This window comes from Poromitra crassiceps, assembly GCF_964638095.1.
Source record: "Poromitra crassiceps genome assembly, chromosome: 10".
Taxonomy (NCBI): Eukaryota; Metazoa; Chordata; class Actinopteri; order Beryciformes; family Melamphaidae; genus Poromitra; species Poromitra crassiceps.
The window spans coordinates 19,460,988-19,487,668 of record NC_139631.1 but is presented as its reverse complement, the minus strand read 5'-3'; the positions used below and the strand labels follow the sequence as shown (position 1 = coordinate 19,487,668).

At 43.2% G+C, this 26,681-nt stretch overlaps 1 protein-coding gene across 1 annotated transcript in view; it reads right to left on the bottom strand.

The window, feature by feature from the left end:
* Positions 1 to 15,223: 15,223 nt before the first annotated feature.
* The window catches only part of psat1 (phosphoserine aminotransferase 1), a 12,726-nt gene continuing 1,268 nt past the window's right edge, over positions 15,224 to 26,681 (bottom strand). The window contains exons 3-9 of the mRNA XM_083644106.1: positions 26,013 to 26,082; positions 24,382 to 24,587; positions 21,937 to 22,109; positions 20,428 to 20,597; positions 18,076 to 18,204; positions 17,065 to 17,202; positions 15,224 to 15,564 (exon numbers count right to left, since the gene is read on the bottom strand). Of these exons, the coding sequence (XP_083500232.1) occupies positions 15,462 to 15,564; positions 17,065 to 17,202; positions 18,076 to 18,204; positions 20,428 to 20,597; positions 21,937 to 22,109; positions 24,382 to 24,587; positions 26,013 to 26,082 (989 nt within the window). The 3' untranslated portion in view covers positions 15,224 to 15,461. The remainder of the gene's footprint in view (positions 15,565 to 17,064; positions 17,203 to 18,075; positions 18,205 to 20,427; positions 20,598 to 21,936; positions 22,110 to 24,381; positions 24,588 to 26,012; positions 26,083 to 26,681) is intronic.

Below are 26,681 nucleotides of genomic sequence, written 5' to 3'. Positions count from 1 at the left end.
AACCCAGACTCTGCCCACTTGCCTCATGCATTCCAGGTAATGACAGGATTACACTGTGTCTTTCTCTCTCTCATCCTTCCTCTCTCTTTTCTGCTGTCATTCTCTACTTAGCTCACGCAACCACCTCCTCAACAGCTTCTCTGTTATACATTTGCTGCCAAGTCCTGGCCCACGCTATGAACAAGCTCTGAAGTTTGAGACAGATTTCACACTCTCTGTGCGTCTGCATGCTACTCAGCACATAGGGATCTGGGCAAAGTGGTGGGAGGGTGCGGGGGGTGGGGGACAAAGAGCGAGAGTTTCAGAGTGTATAGAAGGGTCTGAAAGGGCCTAAATGGATCTGCGATTGGACTTTCTGAGGTCGTCATCAGCCCAGATTCGAGGCCATTAGGGCCTATTTAAAAGAATTACTTCCAGGATGCAATCAAAAACCCTGATAGGTAATCAATGGCAACTGGATCAGTGCACAAAGGCAGTCCATGTGTCTCAATCAGCCACCATTCAGCAGGACAGGGAGATCAGTACTGGCCAGATACTGCATTCACTTTCTGTGTGTGCATGCACACGTACATACGCACACACGTACGTACGCACGCACGCACACACGCACGCACACGCACACGCACACGCACACGCACACGCACACACACACACACACACACACACACACACTCAGTACATAATATGCTATCATGAATAGGTATACCTGAAACATGACTAGCATACGCAGTCAAATAAACACCCTTAAAAAAGTTTACAATCACTGGACGTATGTGTTGGCAGAATGTGCACATGCACATGCACACACACATGCACACACACAACAGTCAATTGATCTGCAGATGGCCATGTTATTCTGCTCTGCTCCCAGACAGTGATTTATCAGGAAGCAGGTAATGCCTCCTTCACCACCCCCTGTGCTTTATAAGAAGAATTACAGGACATAAAGGAGAGAGGTGGAGAGAGAGAGAGAGAGAGAGAGAGAGAGAGAGAGAGAGAGAGAGAGAGAGAGAGAGAGAGAGATGAGTGTGTAGGGAAGACGAGAGTAATGGGGAATAGGTAAGAGCAAAGGAGGGGATGGAGGAGGTTGTGGACAGACAGGTTGATTTATTAGACCTTCTAGTTAACGTACCCCTGTACACATGCATGCGCGCGCACGCGCGTACACACACACACACACACACACACACACACACACACACACACACACACACACACACACACACACACACACACACAGCACCCAGTGAGAGTGATGAGTGGGGAGAGGTTGGTAATGCCGCTCAATGATGCGTGTGGCGTTTAGTTCAGTCTGAGTGCGCCCGTGCCAGCAGCCAAGCAGGCTCACAATATGGCCTGGCAGGCAGACAAAGAGAGAGAGAGGGAGAGCTGGAGAGAGAGAGACAGAGAGAGAGAGAGCTGGAGGGAGAGAGAGAGAAAGAGAGCTGGAGAGAGAGACAGAGAGAGAGAGCTGGAGGGAGAGAGAGAGAGAGAGTGCCAAGGCCACAAATTAGGTCAATATGCCTGGTTCATAAACAGAGCAGAACCCCCGCAGCAGCCCGGCACACTGAAGGGAAAATTAGCACCCACGAGCGAGCAGGAGGGACTTCAGGATACGCAGACAGACACTCAAGAATGTGCAATAAAGTCAGGTGATTTATTAGGTTATATACACCGGCACATATAAATGCAGATACACACATAGCAATAGGAACAATAAGAGTGCTGACATGATAAAACACCATCAAGAAGGGGATATGAAGCACACTGTGCCCCCCTGCAATAAGATTACAGGCTATCGGCCCTCAGTAGATTTGCCAACGGGAGTCCCCAGTATAATAAAATCAGATTAAAGGACAATCATATTTATTTCTAGTACATACAATATATCAGGCTTGCTCAGTAGCTCTTATTGTGATAGGCTGTGAAGCGGCGGGCGTCTGTGTACTCTCCTCTTCTAAGTTGACGTTAGGCTGTGTTTAATGAGCTCCGGGTGTCAAGGAGTCGGCGATGTAACAGGATATGTTGGCGAGGCTTATTGATTTATTGTTTTCCACAGAAGTTTTTGTACTTTTGTTATTGCCTGGCTGTCACTGGCACTGGAATGTCATTTCACAATTATTTCAGCTGAATACAAGTTGAGGGACGCTGTGTAAATGTGAGTGTGTGTGTGTGTGTGTGGCACTGGCACTGCGGCTGGATGAAAGATTAGAAATATGACGACTTTGAGAGGTTAATATCAGATCACCTCCTCTGAGAGTAGAGGAGAAGTGCATGTTAAAGTATACAAAAAGATGTATTTATATATAAATAAATCCCTATGTATAGGGATCCAGGCCATTTATAGTATAGTGAGAAATGAAATTGGAACCCCAACTAATTGCTATGTGTTACGATAATATCGATAATATTATTAACAATTAATATTACTACTGTACCTCCCTGTAATAAAGCACTCTTATCAGCCAGAAGGATAGACCATTATGCAGTGTTACTTTGCCCCTCTCTCATCCTCTTTTGCAGCAGAGAGGTGTACTAATGCCCGGCATAATGTTCTTTAGTATCAGTCTTTCCTATGAGGCTTTGACCTTTGACCCAGAAGCTTTTCCCCCTTCACCCTGTGCCTCCACTGAATAAAGGAGGCTCCCAGCACTCTGCCCTGTGCCAGCTTTGAGCTTATGCAACCAGCTGTTTTTGCTTTGCTAGTCCTGTCCAGGGCAAGCAACTGTCCAAACAGGACTCGTCTCATTGGATCGTAGAGGTTATTACCGAAGCCCTGCGATGCAAAGAAGGATGAAATAACTGGTTAGATTTAGGTTTGGCCAATTCATCTTGCGGCATGGCTACTTCTTGGGTATTGTTCAAGGGTGCTTCAGTGATTTGACCGTCTGGACATGATGGCTCCCAGCATGGCACATAGTGGGCTTTCTGTGCGGTCTCATGGGCTGTGACCATCCTTTTTAGGAAAGCCTACACCTGCCTGGCTTTACAGTATCAAGTCAACCAAAGTGACAGAGAATGATTAGGCAACATATGTACATATGACATTGTGATGTCACATTGGGTTAGAGTATTTCCCCCTTCATTTTTCTCAATCACGTTTCGAAAAATCCTTATCTAAAGAGTTTTAAGCCTGGAACCAAGCCAACCGGCCTTCCAGAGAAACATGAGCATAAAACATTTGATTCAGAGTTGGAAAAAACATCGAACAACGGGAAAAAAGTGCTGCCTACGAGACTGTGTACATGTATTTATTATATCGTAAGAGTGAAGAAACCCAAAACTGTGATGTCACAGAACCGTCATGTGACTGTTGAGCTCTATTATAAAGTGTTATGGAATAAGCATTAGTGCTTCATAAGAGGTGGAGCCACTAGGGGAAGCCAATTAGACATAAGGGTTATTCATTATCAAGGCATAAGGCTCATTTTCTTGAATCCAATACTTAATTCCCATCTTACAAAAAATAAAAAATAAAATATTGTATTTGTTGTTGATTTTAAAAGCTCTATTCCAGTATAGACACTACATTTGCATATTAAAAAAATCAATTTCTGAGTTTCATTGAAATGGCAACCGTACCTTACCTTTCCAATTAAAATAACAGTTTAGAATAGGTTGCTGGGAGGCTACTACTCTCCCAGTGGCCCACTCTCCCACTCTAGATGTCCATTTTCTCTAGCTAAATGCCACACAATTATGAGTGGCTCCAGGTTTGGCAAGGCAAGATGGTTGGGATTGTTGAGGAGTGAGATTGCATGCGTGAGTGCATACGTGTGTGTGTGTGTGTGTGTGTGTGTGTGTGTGTGTGTGTGTGTGTGTGTGCTTGTGCGTGTGTGCGTGCCTTGTGTGAACAGAGAAGTCATCTTATTTACCCACCTTGGTGTTAGGGGTGGCCATCGCCCGCCCGGCTAAATGCCATGCAAATGCTGCTGCTGCCGTCAAGCTGCCAATCATGCTGGCGTTGGCATTCACGGCGTGCCGCCGGAGCATTTACAGCGTCTGTGATCTTTACTAAATTAGAAATAACCCTCGCCTGTCCAAGCCGGCCGAGGCGTTTGAACAACGCAATCCCCATATTCCCATAGGAGGAGATGCTGTGAAGTGAAGACATCATATAGTGTCAGAGAGGAGAGAGAAAACAAAGTGGGTGGAGGGGAGGTGGATGGACGTGTGGGTGGGGAGGGGGAGGGGGTGTGGGGAGGGGGATGGACGTGTGGGTGGGGAGGGGGGGGGGGTCGTCTAACTCCCATAGTACAGTCTCATTATGATGATGTGATTTGCTGCAACGGCAGCAGTGGCTCCCGTCACTAATACCAGCTCCCCTGAGCCGTGCAACAGCGCTTTATTAAACTTTATGAAAGGCTTAGCTGTCCAATTTATGAGCCTGCCTGCCGAGGACAGGAGCGCGCTGAGACAGAGGAAACATTCCAATAGCAGGCTACATGGGATGGGATTATACACAACACAAAGTCTCACCCCTGACAATTACTTTTTGCCTTGCTTTATTCGCAAATGCAAACATGAGACATCATGTTTAATATTGCTCTTACAAGGGGTGAAGCGATACTGTAGCCGCTTGCTAACTGAAAACACATACACATCAGCATACAGCAGATTTCATGGAATGACTGCTCATTCAAACCCAATATATCTGATCAAATCCAATCTGTCTAATTACTGTATCAATGTATTAATGTGTCATATCTTATGCTCGTTCATAAAAGTAGTAAAATGCATTTGATCAGCTGGCAGACATGTTGAAATCACCATGTACAGTTAGCAGCAGTGATTGAGAGCCAAGGAAATTAAAGGGGCAATCATTTTGTCTTCATACTTTAGAATAGATGGTCTTCAATTACACATACCCTATACTAAAGCATTAGCATGTACTGTAGGCTACACCGGAGAGTATCTATGGAGACACAGATATGACTCTGATTGTTCTGTCATGCCTCGCGTCAACGGGCCAACAACAACAACAAATCACTGTATTCCATTAACACAGCTCTCAATGCGTAATAGTTCTTACTGCACAACAGTGGATTTGAGAATGGATGCCAGGAGGGGTGTGAGTCATGCTGCACAGACACATCCAAATGACAGTCATGATAACACAAAGCCACTGGGCTGTGGGCACCTTGCTCATCCCACTCATGGTGAAAAGGCCTCATTAACTCCTCTGTCTTTGCTGACATTCTGTTATCACACACTGACAGGCAGGCAGAGAAATACCTGCATGAAATATTCACTAAAGTGTTTAGGCTGGCAGAAAGACAGGCACACACACAAACACACACACACACACGCACGCACGCACATTCACACCTGCACACACACACACACACACACACACACAAACACACACACCCACACGCACGCACATTCACACCTGCACACACACACACACACACACACACACACACACACACACACACACACACACACACACACACACACACACAGACACACACAAACACACACATGCACATTCACACATGCACACGCATACCCACACACACCTCCAGGCAGCAAATAATCTTGCCCAGGGTTTTCTATATCATCTCACTTTGCTCTATCATTGGTCTCTCTTCATTCAAGAACATGTCAAGGCCACATGACGAGAAAGACATGGGTGCACACATTGACACACATGCACACGCACACAGTGCCACACACGCACACACACACACACACACACACACAGATACACACGGGCCACGGCACGCCCACCAAAAACAATTTATTTTTAATTCCCCAGTGTGAAAGGTAGATGCATCAGAGGAGAGCTGCTGAGCCCACATTGAATTTCTGTATGTTGAGGGCTGACAACACAGTGTCAAACTGTCAATCACATGAGCTTCACAGTAAAGCTGACATTTTGATAAGGGAAGTTTATTAGCACTTAAGAGTATAGCATTACAGTAAAATTACCAATTTGCCCTCGTATAGACAATTAGGATAATACTTTTTTTTTAACATAATTAGGATAATACTTCAGAAGGTTTAGTTTCACTTGTTTTTAATTTAGAGTAGCATAATGGAAATTGGAATGATTTAATAAGTCTGTGAGGTTTGCATTAAGTGTTACATTTTGTCAAATGGTGGATATCTTCGAGATGCAACTGTAATTTCCTCATGGGGATTATTAAACTTTAATCTCATCATCTCACTTATTTATTATTAAAGTCGAGCTGAACCCAAAAATGACCTTTATTTTCTTTTAGTTCAAATACCTGGGTATGCAGTGCACCTATTTAATAATGTATGCAAAAAATCACAAAAATCTAATTTCTTTAGTTTTTCACACTTTTTCACATCAAAAGTTCATTCAAGATTTCATTCATAACAGTATCAAATTTCTACCCCATTTCAACCAATCATATCACGACATGGCAGCTGTCAATCAAATTTTCATTTCAGGATAATTTTCTCTTCCAAATGAAGTAGAAAATGGCGCCTAGTGCCTGTCATCTGGCAGAATTCCTATCCCGGCATAAACTAACTACTAACTTGGCCAATTGTATGAAACATGAACAAAAATGATAATGTCTAAGAATGCAAAGAAATGTAACTGGCTCGTTAAAACTCGCATTCCAGGAATATTGTATTTACCGCAATATTGATAATGGCATGGCGCGCGCTTGAGAGCCTGGTTGTCAGGGGTCGCCCCTCGGAGATTCCAGGCGGGCAGGCAGCACCCATGCATCGGATTGTCCGCTCGTCCCGCACAGAAGTAGCTGGCTGCCTGGTACTCTGCGGATCCCACTCGCGTAGCACGACAACACGCTGAATCCCACTCGATTTGGGGGTGGAACATGCCAGGATTGGCCAATGCCAAAGCCAGTCCCCAGAATTGTCAAATCAAATCATCGACACCGTATAGGGTCCGCCTCTCAACCCTGTTGTTATAGACAATATTTGTTTCCAGTCTCCGATGCTCGCGTTAGTGCATTCCGTTCCGGTTCACTTCGACTTTAAAGTTTCATCTCATCATCTCACTTATTTGTCTCTGTTTAGCAATGACATGTGAGCCCATGTCTACTGTAGTGTCCTACCTGTTAGTGTCTGTCGATCCAAAGGCTGCGTGGGTCCGCAATCAGGACAAACAGGAAACAGGCGCTTGTCAGGATTATCTTGAGTAACCGGGTCATAATTTCTGGAAAGAGATATTGCTATTGAGTTTTTCAAATGTAATTTTTGGCACTTTGTGCACGACAAGCAGAGCGCCACCCAGTTCCATTGTATTGGAGAGAAGGCAGACAGCCGATAGGCCTATCTCTAAAACCCTGCAACTTACACCAAAACGATCTAGATGATAAATAGCACTACAGGTAAGAGGGAAAATATGTATTTCTGATTTTGAGGTGGACTTTCCCTTTAAGTTTAAGTGTCTCTCTCATGAGATGCACCAAGCAAGCATCCATACTGAGAATGATACTATATCAGGATGTGAATGCTGTAAAATTGCATTAGGCTCCACAAATATATTTTAAAACTGTAGGCTATTTTAAGGAGCTCCCGTAAATTCATAGCATCTTCCCATTGCTTGTTTACACTAGTGGACCCATGGGAGTTAGACCCCCCTGGGAGTCTTCTGGAACACAGTGGTCTCCAAAGCCTCCGGGACACACTCAAGTTCATCATAAATCACTGGTGATATCACTTATGTATACCATTGGTGATGTCACCAGTGATGTCGAGCACTCAATGTTGATGTCATCAGTGAGTGATGTCATCCGTGATGACTGATGATGTCATCATTACTCGAGTGACATCATTAGCTAATTATTAGGACAATTAATCCGTTCCTAAAAGATTCAGCCTGAGAATGGGCTTGAGGAGTGGGTGACGGCCGTGAGGAGGCAGTTGGAGACCGGGACCCGATGTCGGCATGCTGGCACGAGGGCCGAGAGGTCTGGGAACACGGAGGTCGAAGAGGAGAGCGAGGCGGCCGGAGGGAGGAACATTGTTGAGGGGGCGGACCCCCGCGTCTGAAATTTGTGTAATATTCTGTGAGAGGCAGCAATGTGCCGCAAGGCATCCAGTCTGCCGGAAAGCCATTAGAAGAAGAAGAAGAAGAAGGTTCAGCATGATCACACGTAAAATGGCATAGCTGTGGCCGAACACAATACTGCACACTTTGCATTCTTATTATAGGATTATTACACTGTGATACACCAAACAAATAAACAAGCACCGTTGATGGTAGCCTATGTATCAGTGGAATATGGGTTAAGAAAAGTCATTATGTGATTACACCCAATGCATGAAGCAGCATCTCAATGAGAATTGTGTAACGAGGCCGTGCCGTGACCTTGCACCCACATAAGCTAAGCACACTTCAACAGGGGCTGGCGGACATGAATGACATGAGTGGCAGCGGTGGCAAAATTACAAATAAACACTCCAATCAATGGCACTCTGCTGCTAATGAATGACAAGGCTAATTGCGGGAACGGCTTGTTGCTCGTTGGTTTAGATAAATACTCCGACAAGTGAAGTGCTTTAATTAGCCCGTGTGCTTGTGCCTGTGCGCCGCCGCCGCTTCACTCGAACACTTCTGCCGAATGAGACAAGCTAATTAAGAGTGATTTCCCCACTCCCCACTCATTAATAACACAGCAGCAATTAAGACAAGCTAGCGGAACATGGTGCATTTGGTGCTAACAAGATTAGCCTCATGGAGCAATGAGTTTACTGGGGGGAAAAAAGAGAAGCACACACACACACACACGCACACACACACACACACACACACACACACACACACACACACACACACACACACACACACACACACACACACACACACACACACACACAGAGTGAAAGACAGAAACATAAAGCAGGGAATTCAATTGAGAGAAATTAATTCAATTGAGAGAGAATGAAGGGAGATTGAAGGGAGATGGAGGTTTGGATGGAAGGAGATGTAATGGGAGATTGAAGGGAGATTAGGAGGTTGGGATATAAGGAGATATAGATATATTAAGATAGATATAAGAAATTGGAGAAGGAATGAAGAGAGACTTACAGGAAGGAGGAAATGAGGCAAAGAAAAGAGGCAGTGCAGGGAATGAACAAATGAAATTAAGCGGAATTTCTGTATTTTTTAACCTGGACCCTATTTTCTCTAGCTTATTATTATTGATCGAGTTGATCGATTCACGATGAGACGAGTTGAAACTTACTTACAACTACAACTTGCAAGCAGCTCCTGCGACTTGACAAGGTGAATTGCTGGCGACGCCATCAGGCGGCTGGAGTCGAGATGAGATGGGCCATGCAGTTTACACGGCTGCAACTTTTCCCTGCAATGTTCTCAAACGGTTTCGTCTGGTTGTGAATCATTGGTGTAAACTGGCAAAACCGGTTGAGAATGTTGCAGGGAAAAGCTGCAGCGGTGTAAACTGGTCCGTCTCATCTCAACTCCAGCGTTGCCAGCTATTCAGCTTGTCAAGTTGCAGGGGCTGGTTGCAAGTGTTGCATTCAGTCTCATTGCGAATCTTTGGTCTAAACCGGGCTTTAAAAGAGCTTATTTTTGCCACTGACAGGCTCAGATTGTTATTAGAGAGAGATATTTACCTTCCGCTTGATCCAAGTCTCGCGAGAGTTGCGTTGTTGCAGGAAGTGGTGGAAGCTGTGTTGACAAGCGGAGAAGAGCTTGTTTAGTAGTAGGGAAAGCGTAGCTTATTGTTATTTGAAAGATTTGGTAAAGAAGGGCTGAATATTTAGCTGGTTTCGAGAATATGGAAGATCAACAGTGGAAAAAGGAGCTTCTTGGTTTCTTTTTAGAGAAAAATGTAATGCAGAAGTGTTGGTACACAGGTAACCTGCACAGGTTTACAATACAATGTACAACTTCAAAAAATAGGAGACACGGGGAAGAAAAACGCAACGCATTTCAACCTCACTGGGTCTTCGTCAGGCTGTAGCCTGAGAGAATATGGAAGAGGCATTGAAGTTGATGACCACTCGTGTTTATTTGAGCCAGAGTATTCACCTCATGTTCCAACGTGGGGATTAGCCAATTACTTCCTATTGTGTTTACACTTCCTGTGACAGTACAGTACTTACAGTATATTGTGTTTATTGTGTTATCGGCCTCTAGAATCATCTGCCACTCAATGTGAAATTGCAGCCAGTGAGTCAGACTAGGTTTGAGCAGGTAAAACAGCGGGCGTTTTGAACAGGAAGTCGTAACACAACTGGGATAAGTGGGCGGGGCTACATGGTGAATATGGATGAAGAGCTCGTACAAATAAGAGCAGGCATGGGGAGAGAGAGAGAGAGAAGCAACAGGCAATAACAGGCGATATGATAATCTGAGCCTCTATGTTGCAAAAATAAGCTCTTTTAGTGGACGTAGCTACATGCACGGGTTGGAGCCAAGGCAAGCAGGGGGAATGCGTGCACCGCGGCTGCCAGCTGAACCGATCTTTGTCATTGCTGGATCAAAAACTAGGTAAAAAAAGTAGCTGACCTGCGTGACCTTTTTCAAGGAAAATAGTCACCCTGCTTGCACTCTCTGCGCCTTCAGGGCTAACTTCTCCCACGTGCACCCCAACACCAGGGTCCTGCAAGACAGGGGAGTGGGAGAGTCATCACAAAAGCTAAAATCTTATCAGATGGGGGACCCTGGGACAAAATCTTATCAAATGGGGGTCCGTGGTCTAATTTGTGTCAGTTTAGGGGTCCTTAACGTGAAAAAGTTTGAGAACCACTGCTCGAAAGCACTTTTGAGTTTTTAGTGCTCTCCATGCTTTTTGTGCCTCTCTAGCATTTTAAGTGCTTTTCAAGTGGAGTTTAAATCTAAATGTGGTATTATTTATACTGTATGGTACTAACTCTATTTCCACGGGAAAACAGCACTCATGCCATGGTGTTGTTATGCATCAAATCACTTTGCAAAATGGTTCTCAGTTATGATAGCCCAAGTTGTGCCATAGTAAAAACTATAGGCTTGCAGCTGCCCACCACTCCTGGCCAGCCCGTGGAGGAGGACGAGCCAGGATGGGAAAAATGTGGAGGACAAATTTCACTGCATGCACCGCCTCTAAGCATGTGTGTGTGTGTGTGTGTGTGTGTGTGTGTGTGTGTGTGTGTGTGTGTGTGTGTGTGTGTGTGTGTGTGTGTGTGTGTGTGTGTGTGTAATGCGCATGCATTGGTGCATTGTGACAAATAAAGACAGGGTTTAGTAGTAGTAAAGTCATGGTAATGAATTCATCGCCATGTGTTTTTGCATGAAGAGGTTCAAGCCCGTTGAAAGCAACATTGTCATCAAATCCAATAGCATGCCAAGCAAAGCAAATCATATCCAAGTAGTTCAACAAAAATCACAGTTGTTTAAAAATGCGACAAATAATAACTACATTTCTGGTGTGCTGATAAGTACCACTGCCTGCTACAGTATATCACTGTCAAACCAGATAAGGTAGCCTATACTTTATCCACAGCAAATCACTGTTTCCACTTAATTCTCTATGGAGCCATATGCAGCAGTCTGCCATCACAGGTAATGGGGAGGGACACAATCATTCTTTTATTCTTGCTTCTAGCTAGGGAAAACGTACAGTAAATGCTCTTCAATACAAACTGAGCTGTGCTATGGCATAGCCTATTCATAGACACAATTCAGTGGCATTTATCTTGAGGCAGACAGCAAACATGCAATAGGATAGAAAACACATTTTGAGGGAATGCAAACTGTCAGAGAGCCAACAGCGTGTGTTTTTGACAGTGGGAAACAGACTGCATAAAGGATGTCAGTCACACAGTAACTTCATGCTGCAGACGCACGGAGCTCCTGACAAGAGACTCAATCAGCAGCACTAAAGCCAGCCCCTGCTTCCTCTGCCTATGCCAGCCTCCTTTTGTGTCGACTAATCTCCACTGTGGGATGGAGAAGAGCCATCTGATATTGTCTTCCACACTGTTTTTCATTATCACCGTCTTACTGCAGCCTGCCGGGGGCATTACCTCCACATTAGTGGGCTTGACGGGACGAGGATCACCACACAATCCTGTCACAACCTCCCATCTCTGCAGTAACCCTACTCGTGTTTCAAAGCCACTCTCCCCCTTCTTATCTTTCACTTACTTACCCCCCCCCCCCCCCCTGAGGTCGTGAGCTACGGCAGGGTCTCTGGGGCGATGCGGAAATGATCAATGATCGAGTGGGTAACTGGTTTGCCGAAATCTAAATTGTGTTTATTCATCTAGTAGAGAACATGCACAAGGAACTTGTCTTGGTGTAGCTGGTGCTATGATGCCCACATCAACTGCTTTTGTCAGCCCGATCCAATAACAGATCTATACCTTTGCACAAGATGAGAGGTGGAGGAAACACCTACAGACTTCAGGCTTTTCAAGACCACAGCTGAAAATGCCCTGTAAGTGCTGAAACGATTTATTGATTAGAAAATCATTATATTATCATTTTGATAATTGATTAATCATTTTAGTCATTTATGAAGTAAACATGGCAAACAGTTGATGGTTACAGCTTGACAAATGCTAAGATTTGCTTGCTTTTCTTGGTTTCATATCATTATAAAATGTATAATTTGGCTGCTGTTCAGATGAATAAAATACATCACTGGGCTCTGGTAACTTGTGATGGGCATTTGTCTTTTGTCTTACATTGAATGATTAATTGAAGAAACAGCTGCAGCGCTAATGACCTTGAACCTGTTGTGGGATTTGAGCCTGCATAGCTGCTTCGTGTTGGTATGAAAGGTCCAGATACAAATGTTAAGAGAAAGGATGAGGCTGTGCATTATTGTATTAAGAGGAAATGCATCAGGCTTAAAGCAATATTTCACTGTGGTAGAACATTCAGCACACACACCTTCAAAGCAGGTCCAACATCACCTGCCCCGGGGACCCACAGTCAACAGCCACATTCAGGCTTTTCTCCCCTGCTCTTGGTATTGATATTTGCAAACAGACAAAATTACTTCTTGAAAAGAATCATCTGGGATGTTATATAAAATAATAACTCCTGGATCCACTTCACCTTGTTTCTATCACTGTTAGAAGCATGGTTTTTACTCCAAGTTTAGTAAAGTAAGGAGTGGTCCAGTGTAGAGCATCTGTCAACCCCTACCATGTTTTTTTTTTAGAGGTATACTAAAACTAGAAACAGTTTAAAGGGATGGTTCACATTTTTCAAAGTCTAGCCCTACTTGCTGCTTACCAATGATGATGTTGATTGGTAGAGTTCAAACTTCTTCCTCAGCACAATCCATGCTGTTCCTCATAGTAGCTCTGGAAAGTTGGGCAAAAACGAACGCAAGGTCAACGGGATCACGCTCCTGTATGTAGAAGTTATCTGAAGCTCACTGAAATTTGCGTTGTGTGCATTTTGGATAACATTTGAGTGAGGTTCAGTCAGCTTGTACACAGGAGCATTGACAGCATTGACTTGCATTCGTTTTTACCCAACTTTCCAGAGCTATTATGAGGAACAGCATGGATTGTGTTGAGAAAGAACTCTACCAATCAACGTCATCATTGCTAAGTAGCAAATAGGGCTAGACTTTAAAAAATGTGAACTATCCCTTTAAAACAAGCATCACGTTAAGGATCTTTATTCAGCAAGGGTGGACTGTTTCGTATTAGAGATGCTAAGCCTGAGAACATGTTGAAACCTCCATGCTGTTAACCTTGGCCATGTAAAGTTAAATGGATAGAGCGTGACACTAACACTATCAGGGTTAATGGTTCAATTCCACCTCCCATGCTCAAAATGCAAATGCTGATGTTGTCATAAGGTGATGATGGATTAAGCACAGACTAAATGTCATGTTTCATGTTTTTTTGTTTTTTTTGTACTTGGCCAATTCATGCTGCTGTCCCCGTCATTGCTATGCCAATCTGGAGAGAGCCTAGACTAATAAGACGTGCCTCCTCCGATACATGTGCAGTCGCCAGCCGCTTCTTTTCACCTGACAGCGAGGAGTTTCACTGGCAGCACGTAGCGTGTGGGAGGATCATGCTATTCCCCCCAGTCCCCCCCGAACAGACCAAAGGAGGCACTAGTGCAGCGAGCAGGACTCAAACCCCACCAGCTTCCACCTGCAGACACGACCAGGACTCATACCCCACCAGCTTCCACCTGCAGACACGGCCAATTGTGTCTGTAGGAACATCTGACCAAGCCGGAAGTACCAGTGCAGGGTAGGAGAGTGCTTTTACCTCTACAGCTACACAGACAGACACCCCCGTGTTTCATGTTCTGTTAGCGTTGTGCCCTTTTCACCAGTTCCATTTCTCACAAGGCCACATTAGGAAGTCATTGGGGAAGTGTCATTCCTGTTTAATCACCTAAAATCTCCAGTTCTTACTCTGCGGTCTTGTATTGCAGACCTGGAAAGGAAATTCAATCCCATGTCTTACAATGATAATATCATGAAAAACCTTGCAGTGCCCTCTGTCTGATCAGAACATGTTTGCAGCTCTTTGTCTCGAAATAAACTGCGAAGGATTGATTGCATATGAAGCGCAAATGTGCTGAACTACAAATTGGAGAATGTTTTGTTGTGGCAAACGATTGTGAAGCTGAGGCTGAGATGTGTATCAGGCAATGCATGACCCCTAGAAGAGCAATACTCTTTTGTTGTGAGCCCTTCGCTTGTGGTGATGAGCTGACTTTATTAGAGAAACCCATACGGATGAGTGAGTGAGTGAGTGAGTGAGTGAGTGAGTGAGTGTTTGTTTGTTGAGAGTCTGGCTACACCTGCATTAGAAATGTTTACATTGAATTCTTGTAAACAGGAATATGTTGATGAATGCTTCCACCTTGAGGTCATTCTCAGCAACAACACCTTGTAGGTTTATGTTTTGTACTGGAGCATAAACTTGAATACACCCTCCATCAAAGCATGTTATCACAGCATTGGGAATTGTGTGGCTGAGACTTTCAGAAATAATTAGACTATAGAATTGTTGTCTGGGAATTTGGGTTTTTAGATTAGATTCCAGCTCATTTCTAATTCTAATTCCCACTTCCCAGAAGTGAAGCTTATTGCTTTGAAATTAATGCCATCTTGTGGCTGTAATGCTCTAAACGGCAAACTATAGCCAGTAGGAAAACAGCACTGTGTGGGACACAAATAAAACGGCAAAATATAAATATTGTCAAGTTAGATTTAATGGAATGTAAATATAACTTTAACAAGTAACAAGAATGATCTACTGTATGTACATCAAAGCACTGTTAGTCAAAACATCCTTCAAAACATGAATGCCATTAAAACACACATATTGATTAAGACATTAGTAGCACTAGTAGTGGTTAAAGCTTATTAGCAACAATGAATGAGTGTTACAAAACACCTGTCTACAGGTGCAACTTACAGATCCAACGTGAACCAGAGGTTTGTGTAAAATAGACTGACGTGATTGAACGTCAGTGTGTGACAGATGCCAACTGATTGTGTCAGCATGGCCTGTTTTTACTGGTGTTCCTTCAAGAACTCTTTCATATAACTGGCCAGAACCATAGTGTCTTCCAAGGTTACAGCGTTATACAGAGATGCACGAATTCCTCCGACTGACCTGCAGGGGGAGACAAACTCTAGTTAAGGTTGAGGTCTAACTGTGTAGAGGCAGGAGTGGAGCAGGGACAACAATACAAGAATCATACAAAGCCGCTTTGCATTCAGCAACAGATGTTTGTATAGACAACAGAACAGAGTGCAAACAACATAACTCTGGTATCTATTAATGGAAGAGTTAGAGGAAGCATGTGGTGGGATCTGACCTCACAGTCTGCGTTTACATGGACATGAGTATCCTGGTTATTATCAGGGTTTATAAGTATCCCATCTTTGTCATGTAAATATCATACCTCGATTTCAGAAACCTGGATAAGCCCTTATCCCGGTTTTGAGAAAGCTGAATATGCTAGCTGGAGTACTCTGAAAGAAACCGGGATACGGCTGCATGTATACGTCTTATCCTGGTTTCTGACCGCCGCCAATTACCTGCGCAGGCGCGGCTTCAGACTAGTGACGCAACAGAAGATTTGAAGCAGTAATGGGGGCAACGAAATCATCTCACGAGTTTTCTCTTTTTGTAATGAAAATAATTAAATATATTTGGTAGTTTGGATGGAAGAAAGCATCGGAATGCTGACCTATTCAATCTGTAGTATACAGACAGGACGAAGGTGTTGTGACTAAAATGAAAGAAGGAAGCAGCGCGCCACTGCCCTGGAAACGGGGACAGACCACCGTGAAGAGGGAATTCCAGGGAATCCCACACAGTCTTGGCCCAAAAAAGGAGAATGACATCAAAAAACAAAACATAACAAAAAACACTCATAAGAGCGTGTTGTAAACATCACAGGCGCTGGCGCAAATAGCATGTAGTAATCTGTAACCGGGATACTAGTATGTATCATACAGGGATATGGATAAACTGATCTCTCTGTGGTCCATGTAAACGTCCATGTCTATCATGGCGCGTTGAGATTCATAACCGGTTGTAAACCTCTCACTCATCACTGTCACCTATACACCCTAGTCAACTGCTCATCTCTCACTATGCGCCGAACCCTGCACTGGTATATTTTCATCTATAAATCCATCACCGGTCTGCTACCCTCTTACATTTCCTCCTACTTATCTCACAAGCACTCAAGTTACAGTTTACGCACCTTGAAACCTTACTGCCTTGCTGTGCTCCTGTTTTAACAACTGACCATCTCCTTTTTAACATCCCCTCTTTTTTTTCTTTTTTCTTTTTTAATCTAGTGTGTCTCTGTTAGCCTTTTGGTTATTTTTATTTATTGTCTGTACTGGTACTGATTACTGTTGTCATACTATCTGTCAACTTTTGTTACTGTAACTTTCTGTCTGGATGCTGCTTGAACAGGTCGCACTTGAAAATGAGATCCGGGTCTCAAGGTGATTCACCTGTATAAATAAAGGTTAAATAAAAAACGCCATATCCCGAATGTGATCAAAACCAAGATAAGCCTCATAACCGGGATACTCATGTCCATGTAAACGCAGTCACAGTTTGTGTATTCTGAGGTTGTGTGTCGACTCTTACCTGTGTCCTTTCAGAGAGATCATTCCACGTTTGGACGCCCCGTCCAGAAACTCCTTTTCCAAAGCTTCGTCTCCCTCTTTATTCCCCACATGAAACGGCACATTCATGCGGCTCCGACACGCCATGTCCACTGGACACCTGCACAGACAGACACATAACTCAATTCTTCTCATTTGCACTTTCAGTGTATTATTCTAATCCGTTTATTCTACTGTTGCACTCATTGTCACTGTGGATAAGAACATCAGTTAAATGTATTTATTTAGCCTACAGTAGAACCTGGTTCATTCAAAATGTCACATGTCCAGGCATATTAACAGGCCACAGGTCATGGACCAGTCAGTGGTTTGAATTTCACTGAACCAACATTTAATGATAGATTTTATAACAATCTAAATCAATGAGTCATATTTTGGTCTTGCATGAGTCACTGCATAGTTTTCTGGATATGATCAAATAATTAATGGATGACAAAAGGTCACCGACCATTTTCAGTACAGTATTAAAACTTACAGCTTAATGATTCATATGAGTGGACTATGAGGACATGACATTGTATACTGTACATCTTTTCTCCCCTGTCCTGATCACTACTGCACTAAATTATACACAGACACGGGAGAGAATAGATTCTAATGTTGTGCTATTTTCTGACATAAGACATTTTTTGCAATGTCTTTTTGTGATTCCATTAAGGCAGCCACCAAATTACTTTCAAAATGGCTGCCCGCACCTCAATGTAAAAGTCTGTGAAGCAACATGGTGGCTTAACGATGGAGGACGGTGCTGCTAAGAGCGGAGAACCGGCACTGCAAGCCCTTTTAGCAACAAGTATTTAAAAACCTTGTTCTCAAAGCAGTTTTAACTACAAATTAGAGTCAAATATTTCATTAGTTGAAACAAACTCCATTCTGTGGATTTGTATTAGCCAGGCTGATTCACATTGCACTGGCCTTCCTTTGAGCTCGGAGCATTCACTCCACTTTCCTGCCGAAGCTCTCTGATACTTACACATAGAAACCATTAGAACCATCAATGATGTCATAAATCATGGAGGACTTCTGCTTGTTGAGCGTCTCCATGGCAGCCGTGCCGCCATTGTTCTTGATCCACTCCAGAACCAGACCCATGATGTAGATACTGAATGGACAGGGGGTGATGAGCAAGATTTAAAAGACATGGATGCACGCACGCACGCATGCACGCACACACATACACAGCTATTAAAACCGGTTAAAAATCCAATGTATAATTTCAGTAAATACATACAGTAGATATCAATAGCTAGCTTCTCAAAGTGGGACGCCACTTTGAGAACCACGGTTTCTCAAAGTGGGGTCCGGTGACCTCCAGGGGTCCTTTAAGGGGGTCCTGGTCATGGTTTTCATACACTTTCTGTAATAAAACATCTAAAAGCAAAAATTGTATCAGATGGGGGACCCTGGGACAAAATCTTATCAAATGGGGGTCCGTGGTCTAATTTGTGGCAGTTTAGCATTCCTTTATATGAAAAAGTTTGAGAACCACCCCTTTCCCATATGGGCCCTGATCTGGGACACACAAAAAAAGAGAAAAAGAAAAGCCGTGATAGAAGATGGTCTATGTATAGAATACATGAATGTGACACCGTTTTGAAAACATGAGACCTTCAGATTTCAGAATCTGTAAATCAATTGTATGTTGTCCAAAGTATCTCTTATTACAAAGCATTTAGACAAGAAATTAACTTCATAAATATAGGACCAAGTTGTGATCAAAAGATCATGGTTAATGTTTTTCTCAATAAATTTGTTCATGCCATACCTTTGTCGATGCTCCAGATTCCCAGCTTCCATATGAGCCTGAAGGCAGCATTGTTCGCTTAGCAGAAATCTTGTTATTTCTGGATATTTCCAGGCATCTAATGTCATATTTGATGGCCATACTGATGAAAAACTATGTTCTTGCCAAATATTTAGCCAATGCTTGTTATTTTTTAGAGGAAACAGCTGATTTAGTCATGTAAGTCCTTGACGTTGTCAGAGCGGTGTTTGAAACGACTAATAAGCTAACAGGACACTATGGCAAGCCACTTTGTTCAAAACCGAACAGTTTCAATGGAGAAATGTGTGGTTCTGTATCTCCCTCTACAGGCCGCATTGAAGTAGTGACATAACAGCATTGTGAACCTCTTCGTGAGATGAAAAGAGCCCCCAAAAAAGCCCATACTGCTGAAATGAAATTGCCTGAAAAGCATATTGGTATTTAATATAGAGCAATAGTCATTGCTTTTATAACTATTTCAATGCTTTTGGAAAATGTATGTAATTTGTAACATGGATATATCTAAACAAGCAATAGCTGCAACCACATATGTGAATCCCCCCCAAACACTAATACAGTCTATGATACAGATACACACCCATACACTTGACCTCCATGCCAAATTTCAGCCTCCTAGGGCAAAAACTGTGGCCGCTAAAGGGTGGTGAACTTTTTGTGGACCGAGCGACCAACCAACCAACCGACAGAAGAGTGATTTATAGAGCTGCTGGTCGCAGCTAATAAATTGTGTTTAGAAGTAAAATTCCCAGTAAAAACAGTCAACATCTAACTGTAAATATGGGCAAAACATGTAGAGAGCCTGAATATATATTTATAGAATTGCATCATAAATTGTATATTTCAGTGTATTTTCATCAAATTTACAGTTACAGTTGTAGTCAAGGAGTATGACAACACATTCAACAACATTATTATCCATGGCATCTTGGTTGTAATGGTAATATTGGCTTTTAAAATTAGATTATTCACTAGGCAATGAAAATAAAAATAAAAATTTCCTTTCTTACCAGTCTTACTCCCTGATGAAGGCTCCTGTGTGAGCAGAAACATGTTGGTGTTTTTTAATCTATAGCCATGTTTAAAATAAAGGCTTTTTAAAAAATTTCTACTACAAAGACCAGTGTTGCTGTGGGATTTTTTAAGGTTTGCTCTCTTCCACTCTCCACAAAGGTTTTTTTTTGCGGGAGACAAACTTTATTTTTCTATTAACTAAAAAATTCCTTTATTGCATTTCCATTTACTCTGGAATGGTAATAGATGTAGGTTTCCTTACACTTGATTCATATTCCATAGCTTTCTACATTTCAAAGAAGACCAGAAATATGCAGGCCTTATGGTTGAGGGGCTATCCTGATTTATTTTGGGTATGTCTGTCTAGGTGAGAAAACACCCCCAGAGCACCCTGGGTTTAGGGGCCTTGACATGAATAAGTTTTAGAACTACGGGTGTAAATACTTGAAACTATGTGGAAGAGAAAAAAAGCAGAATCAATCTGTAGGGACAAAAAGATAAAAAACATAAACAGAGGTGTGTCTGTACCTGAAACAAGGCGGTGTGTTGTACAGGGAATTGTTGCCAGCCTGCACCTTGTAGTCCAGGATGATGGGACACTCATTCAGGGTGTGGCCTAACAGGTCTTCTCGCACGATGACCACAGTTACCCCGGCACAGCCGACGTTCTTCTGAGCACCAGCGAAAATCAGCCCAAACTACACAATATGAAAATAACATGAAATAAGTAAAACATTTGCTGATTTTATTTATTTATAGTTCTGTGATGAGCACCATCCTTTCAGCAGGGTGGAATAATTTAAGCCTGACATTTAAAGGTCCCAATTCGTGCAGCTGTAACCTCTTAAAAACGTGTGTCTCTGGTCCATAAAACATGATTCTGGATTAATCTGTCGAAAATATAGCAACCCCGTTTGTTGTGACGGAGTTCTCACTTCCTCATCTCGTCGCTTCCCAAGAATGGCCTGTTTCTATAATATATTCAGAACTAACAGTTCCCATTGGCCGCTGAGGGAGAGCCCGCCCCAGGCTCCCAGCGGCCAATCAGATTAGCGTCTGTGGACCAGCACGCTAGGTTGCGAGTTATCGTTAACTTAACGGTACTACGCTAAAGAGGACATCTCAAAATGCCTAGACTTACCGAATGCACCTCTGCAGTTGCTGGATCACGTACAGTTGGCGTCGCTCCAGCTAGAAGTGTTAATTTTGTGGCTATAGACTAAATGGTGCAGGTAGCTTGTGTGAGAGAGACCCGCGCAGTATGCAGGAGGAAGCTAGTGACGTCCCAATTCCCCCAGATTCCCCTCTGGGCAAACGAAGCGTTTGGGGGTGTGGCTTGGAGGAGACTGCAGGGGGACGCTGGATAGGGACAAATCCAACTGTGGCAGTTCTGAGCGTGTGACCACTCATTACAGGGAGGGCTGACAGCAGTATATATGCATTTACAAGTAAAAACAGCTTTTGCACGGAATGGGACCTTTAATAAGACAATCAATCATTAAAACCATCCCATAAAAACCAGTCAACTATACTATCATAATAATATACCTAAAGGAATAGTTCACCCTAAACTGTCTCTCATCATCTACTCATACATATGTCAAATGAATGGAGACAGTTTCTTTAGAGTTCCAAAAAGGGCAAACATTTAAGCAATAACTATCACATGAGAGTAGTACATGCTGTAGTACTGGAGGCCGAGTGCTGGAGATAATCACATGTGTATGTGTGTGCGGCTCTCCAATACAGTCCTACAGAGCCAATGGGCACTCCAAAAACCAAACCAAAAGCACCCAAACATCAACATATTGTAACAGCACAGGTGAGGCTGGTATCGAACCCGGGATCTGTCATTTACAAGCGCAACACGTTAACCATCAGGCCAAAGGGACAATCCCCTTGGCCTGAGGTGGTTTGTGGTTGATTTTAGGCCTGAAAGCTTCACAGCGATGCAGCTGCCAAGACGTTGGTCAGAATCGATGAGTATGATGGAAGCAATTCAAATCTCTATTCAGCAACATTCAAACTTCGCCTCACCTTTGACACATCCACAGGCCGGGACAGGAAGTTGGAGGACATATCACTGACCAGGATCACCCCGTCTGTTTGCGGGGTGAAGTTGTACTCCACCCCGTGCACCGTCTCATTGCAGCAGTAGTACACGTAGGAGGCTGAGGGGTTCAGAGTCCAGCTGCTGGGGTCAGGGATCTCTTGGGTGAGCAAAGACAAAACATGGTTAAAAAAAACTTGCATATACGGGTACGTACATCTCACATCTGCCCCCAGTTTTCTCCTCTATTGTTTTCAATGTAGTCCCCAAACCCAAAGAGTGGACCAAGAGACAGGAACACTCACATTGTCCTCTTACTCGATCCTTTTCTTAGTTCACAGTTCTCAGACAGACTGGCAAATCTGGCGAAATCAAGATGCAGGGCCAGGTGTTTTAAATAAAATATATCAAAAGTAGTTATTTGCCTGTAATTGCACCCATTGTTCACTTGTTTATTTGTTGCTTATAGGCTATTATCATGAAAGATTGTTAGCGCACCTTTAAATTTGTGTTTGCAGTCTGGTCCTTTTGTTCTAGTACAGCTCTCATAAGGTAACTCTCAATTGCCTATTTACATGGTAACCTTTCTTTTTCTCAATGAGCTCTATACAGGTAGAATATCAGAGACAAATTCAAAGCTTGTTTCTGGTGATGGGAGAAATAGGGAATGTTACAGATGAACCTGTCCTCGGACACACAGTAGAATAAACGTGTAGTCGGAAGCTTGTTATATTATCTAATTATGTTTTGATCTTGAATTTGACACCAGGATTTGTTTACAGACCACCAACTATGCTGTATTATTCTGCTCTTGACAAATACAATAAAGAAAAGAAAAGCACTGTAACAGCTCCTCACAGCAGGAGGAACAGGAAAGCATTGAAAGCATGGTTCAAAATCAGACGCGACCATGTGGAAAGATTGCCTGCATGCCAGAGTCTTTTATTGCTAGTCGGCCCTATTGTTTATTACATAACAGCCTAGAATAGACTAGCTAGATTTGGTGTGTTTGGGATAGCCTTCATGCACTGTGAATGACAATGACCAACTCCTACGAGCCAAAATGAGCCCATGCTGCAGTGAAAGCAATCTTGTTCAACATTCAAAGAAAGGAATTGAAATTAAATTTTTGAAAACCTCCATGCCATTGGCCATAAAAATGGTCACGGACGGACGGACGGACGGACGGACGGACGGACGGGGACAGACAGACAGACAGACAGACAGACAGACAGACAGACAGACAGACAGACAGACAGACAGACAGACAGACAGACAGACAGACACACACACACACACACACACACACACACACACACACACACACACACACACACACACACACACACACACACACACGTATTTCAAGATCTAGTCTTTTTTTGTTGTTGCACGAAACCCTAATAATGAATTTGGCACTTACATATAATAGGGTAAATATAAACGATAAATTAAAACTCAACATTAAGATGCATTAATATTCTGTATCCCATCATCCCCAGAGTCTGGGGGAAAACAGATACTATAACGCAAAGGCTGCCTTCAAGTGCTCCTCGTAAGCTCCTACCGCTGAGTTTGGCAACTGTAAATATAACATTTTACGCATTCAAGATAAAAAAAAAATGTATACAGGCAATTTTTATAAATTAGTAGCCAAAGGTTGCATGACAATTACAATTTAAGCAAAAAGTTGAAATAGAAAACATACAGCAACACTAATTAAATTAATTGAATGCCAAACAATAACATAATCCATCACTTTTACGATCAGTTGTTGACAAAATTTCCATGCTAAACGTCACATTTCTGCAACTCGGTTCTCAAAGAAGATCCCAACTTTCCTGGATGCATTTATCACTTTGTTGGGGTTAATTCATTCATTCATTAAGATATTTCCAACAGCACTTGAAGGCAGCACGACAGCTGTCTCTGATTTATCTTGATTTTCTTTTCTAGTGTATTATACTGTTTTTCCCATATATTCTTATCATTTTATCTTGTGGTGCCTTCTGGCTTTACTTGTCAGTTGTAGTACTACAAAAAAAAGAGAATCAAACTGGAATTTGGTTATATAGCATCGAATTGCTACAAGGTTTTCAAATGGCAGCAGTGATGATCTTCTTCTGAATGTGGAGGAAGTCTATGTGGTTGGCCATTTGTTTCAAACAGAGACTCAACAAGTCATTAGCCACATTCGGTTTTAACAGAACATCCCATCTCCAAGTAGCACTCGCAGCCAGTTTGTCTGTGTTGCTGTTGACCTACTGTCACATTGAGTTTTGCAAAGTTGGCATTCTTGCATGAATAGCAGCCTGTTGCATTAAAAGAAAGGGGGGGCATGTTTAACAGTCAATTCAAGTGGTTGGCATCCACATACATGGAATGCAATCATTTCCACACACTCAGACACACAAACAGACAGACAGACTTACTGGTGTAACTATCCAGCTTGGGGTGAACGACGTTAATTTTGCCATATTTCTCTGCCTCTTGTGCAGCTTTTGAAGACCATGTGCCAGTCACAATATAATCAGCACACTTGTCCTCCTTCAGGCCAATCAGGTTGAGAGGAACGGCGCTGAACTGTCCAGATCCGCCCCCCTGCATGAACATCACCTTATAGTTGTCTGGGATATTTCTGCGTAGACAAAGGTTACTGTGGTTAGTCATCATGTAAAGGCCTCAGTGTGGGCAGCATAAAGGCAACAGAGTGAGCCCACATGTTGAAGTCACCTACAGAACCAAATTATTCCTACTGAGCACAGATACGCTGGTACAGTATGAATACTAAAAATAGCTACAGTATTCTGGCATTTGCTACATTCATGTGGATGAAATCTATTATCAGTTTCACACTCAGCGTATAAAAAATATAGTTCTGCAAATACTATCAATGCATGCCGTGTGTTGATCGTTTCTCATGAATCAATATTTCCAATACAAGCTACAGTAAATGCCAATTCGGTCATAAAACCCCGGCTTGGCAACACTTTTTTTTTTCTGATTTCCCCCCCATTTTCTACCCAATTGTACTTGGCCAATTTTTCCCCCTGCTGCCCCAGTCGCCCTCTGCCGATATGGGGAGAGCCATAGACTAGCACTATGCTTCCTCTGACGTATGTGCAGTTGCCAGCCACTTCTTTTCACCTGACAGCGGGGAGCTTCACTGGCAGGACGTAGCACGTGGGAGGATCCCTTCTGGCCCGAACAGGAGCCCCGACCGACCAGAGGAGGCTTCCCACCCGGCTTCCCACCCACTGACACAGCCAATCGTGCCTGTATGGACGCCCGACCAAGCCGGAGGTAACGCAAACCTGCGACCCTCGTGTTGGTAGGCAGGGAATCTACCGCTACACTACCCAGACGCCCGACTTGCCAACACTTTTAAACAGTAGAATGAAAATATCTCACCACAATCATCTGGTTCTACCGGTTTACACGGTGCCTCAATTACTACATTATACCGTATCCTTGTCTTTTTAAACTCAGCTCAACTGTGAGTTTTCTCAGCTCTGTTCCTTGATGTGGAACTTGGAAGCTCAACAATGTTGTTCAGTGTGATGCACATTAAAAGCCTGGTGTGTATTCCTGCAAATATTCAGAAGGTTGACATGCTTGAAGGACTGAAAGTGGAAAAGACAAACAGACACTTTCTAAATGCACAAGCTCTTTGCAAGCTTGCAAGAAAATCAGTTGCGTTATCATGCTAATGGAGGCACGACAAGGCTAGTCAAGTCTTCCAGGTGTTTCTAGGGTTGAGCATGTGGAGAAACACTACTAGACTGACAAACACCAAGCCAGAGCTGCCTGTGTGCCAAGCTGTTTGTACTGCCACACTGCTGCCTGTGTGCCAAGCTGTTTGTACTGCAACACTGCTGCCTGTGTGCCAAGCTGTTTGTACTGCAACACTGCTGCCTGTGTGCCAAGCTGTTTGTACTGCAACACTGCTGCCTGTGTTGGCACCTTGCTCAATGCACTCAGCAGTCTGGCATGTAGGAACAAGTGCTACAGAGTGGAGGCAAAAGCAGCCTTTACCACAGTGTTTTTCAGATGAAGTACTCACAGCAACTCTCGCAGGAGATTCTCTGTCGTGTTCAGAATCTTGCTGAAGTCCGACGATCGATGACTCATCTCTGGTTTGAACAGAATGAATTTAATCACACAGACAGCAAGGTATTCACTTTTTTTTAGCTGATTTCATTCATACTCTCATTTAATGTTGACACGCTTATCCAGAGCAACTTCCACTGTGTGAGGAGTTAAGGCCCAATTATACTCTACGTTAAAGACGGAGACGGAGACGGACAGAGCCTTCTGTGCGTACTCTACGTTCATTTCATGCGTTTTCTGTCCGTCCTCTGAAAGCTTACGGATACGCATGAAACGGAGCAAAACCACACACATACTCTCATACATTTGACTCTCTATTGCCCCCCACTGGTGGATGTATTGCTTAACATGATACCAACGTGAAAGACGCATGGAAGTATGCGGGCAGTGAGGATTACACCGTTTGAAACGGACGCATTTATTCTCGTATGAAAATGGAGTATAAATGAGCCTTTACTGGGATCAGCTATGAGAGCAGCTGTTTTACATTGTTGAAATGGCTTCTTCACATCATATAGATCAGTTATCTCATGAATAAGTGCACCATCTCTTTACTGTAAGTTTAGTCCAATTTTGTAGAGGAGTATGGATTCCTTCAGTTGAAGTGAGAGCATGACCCAAA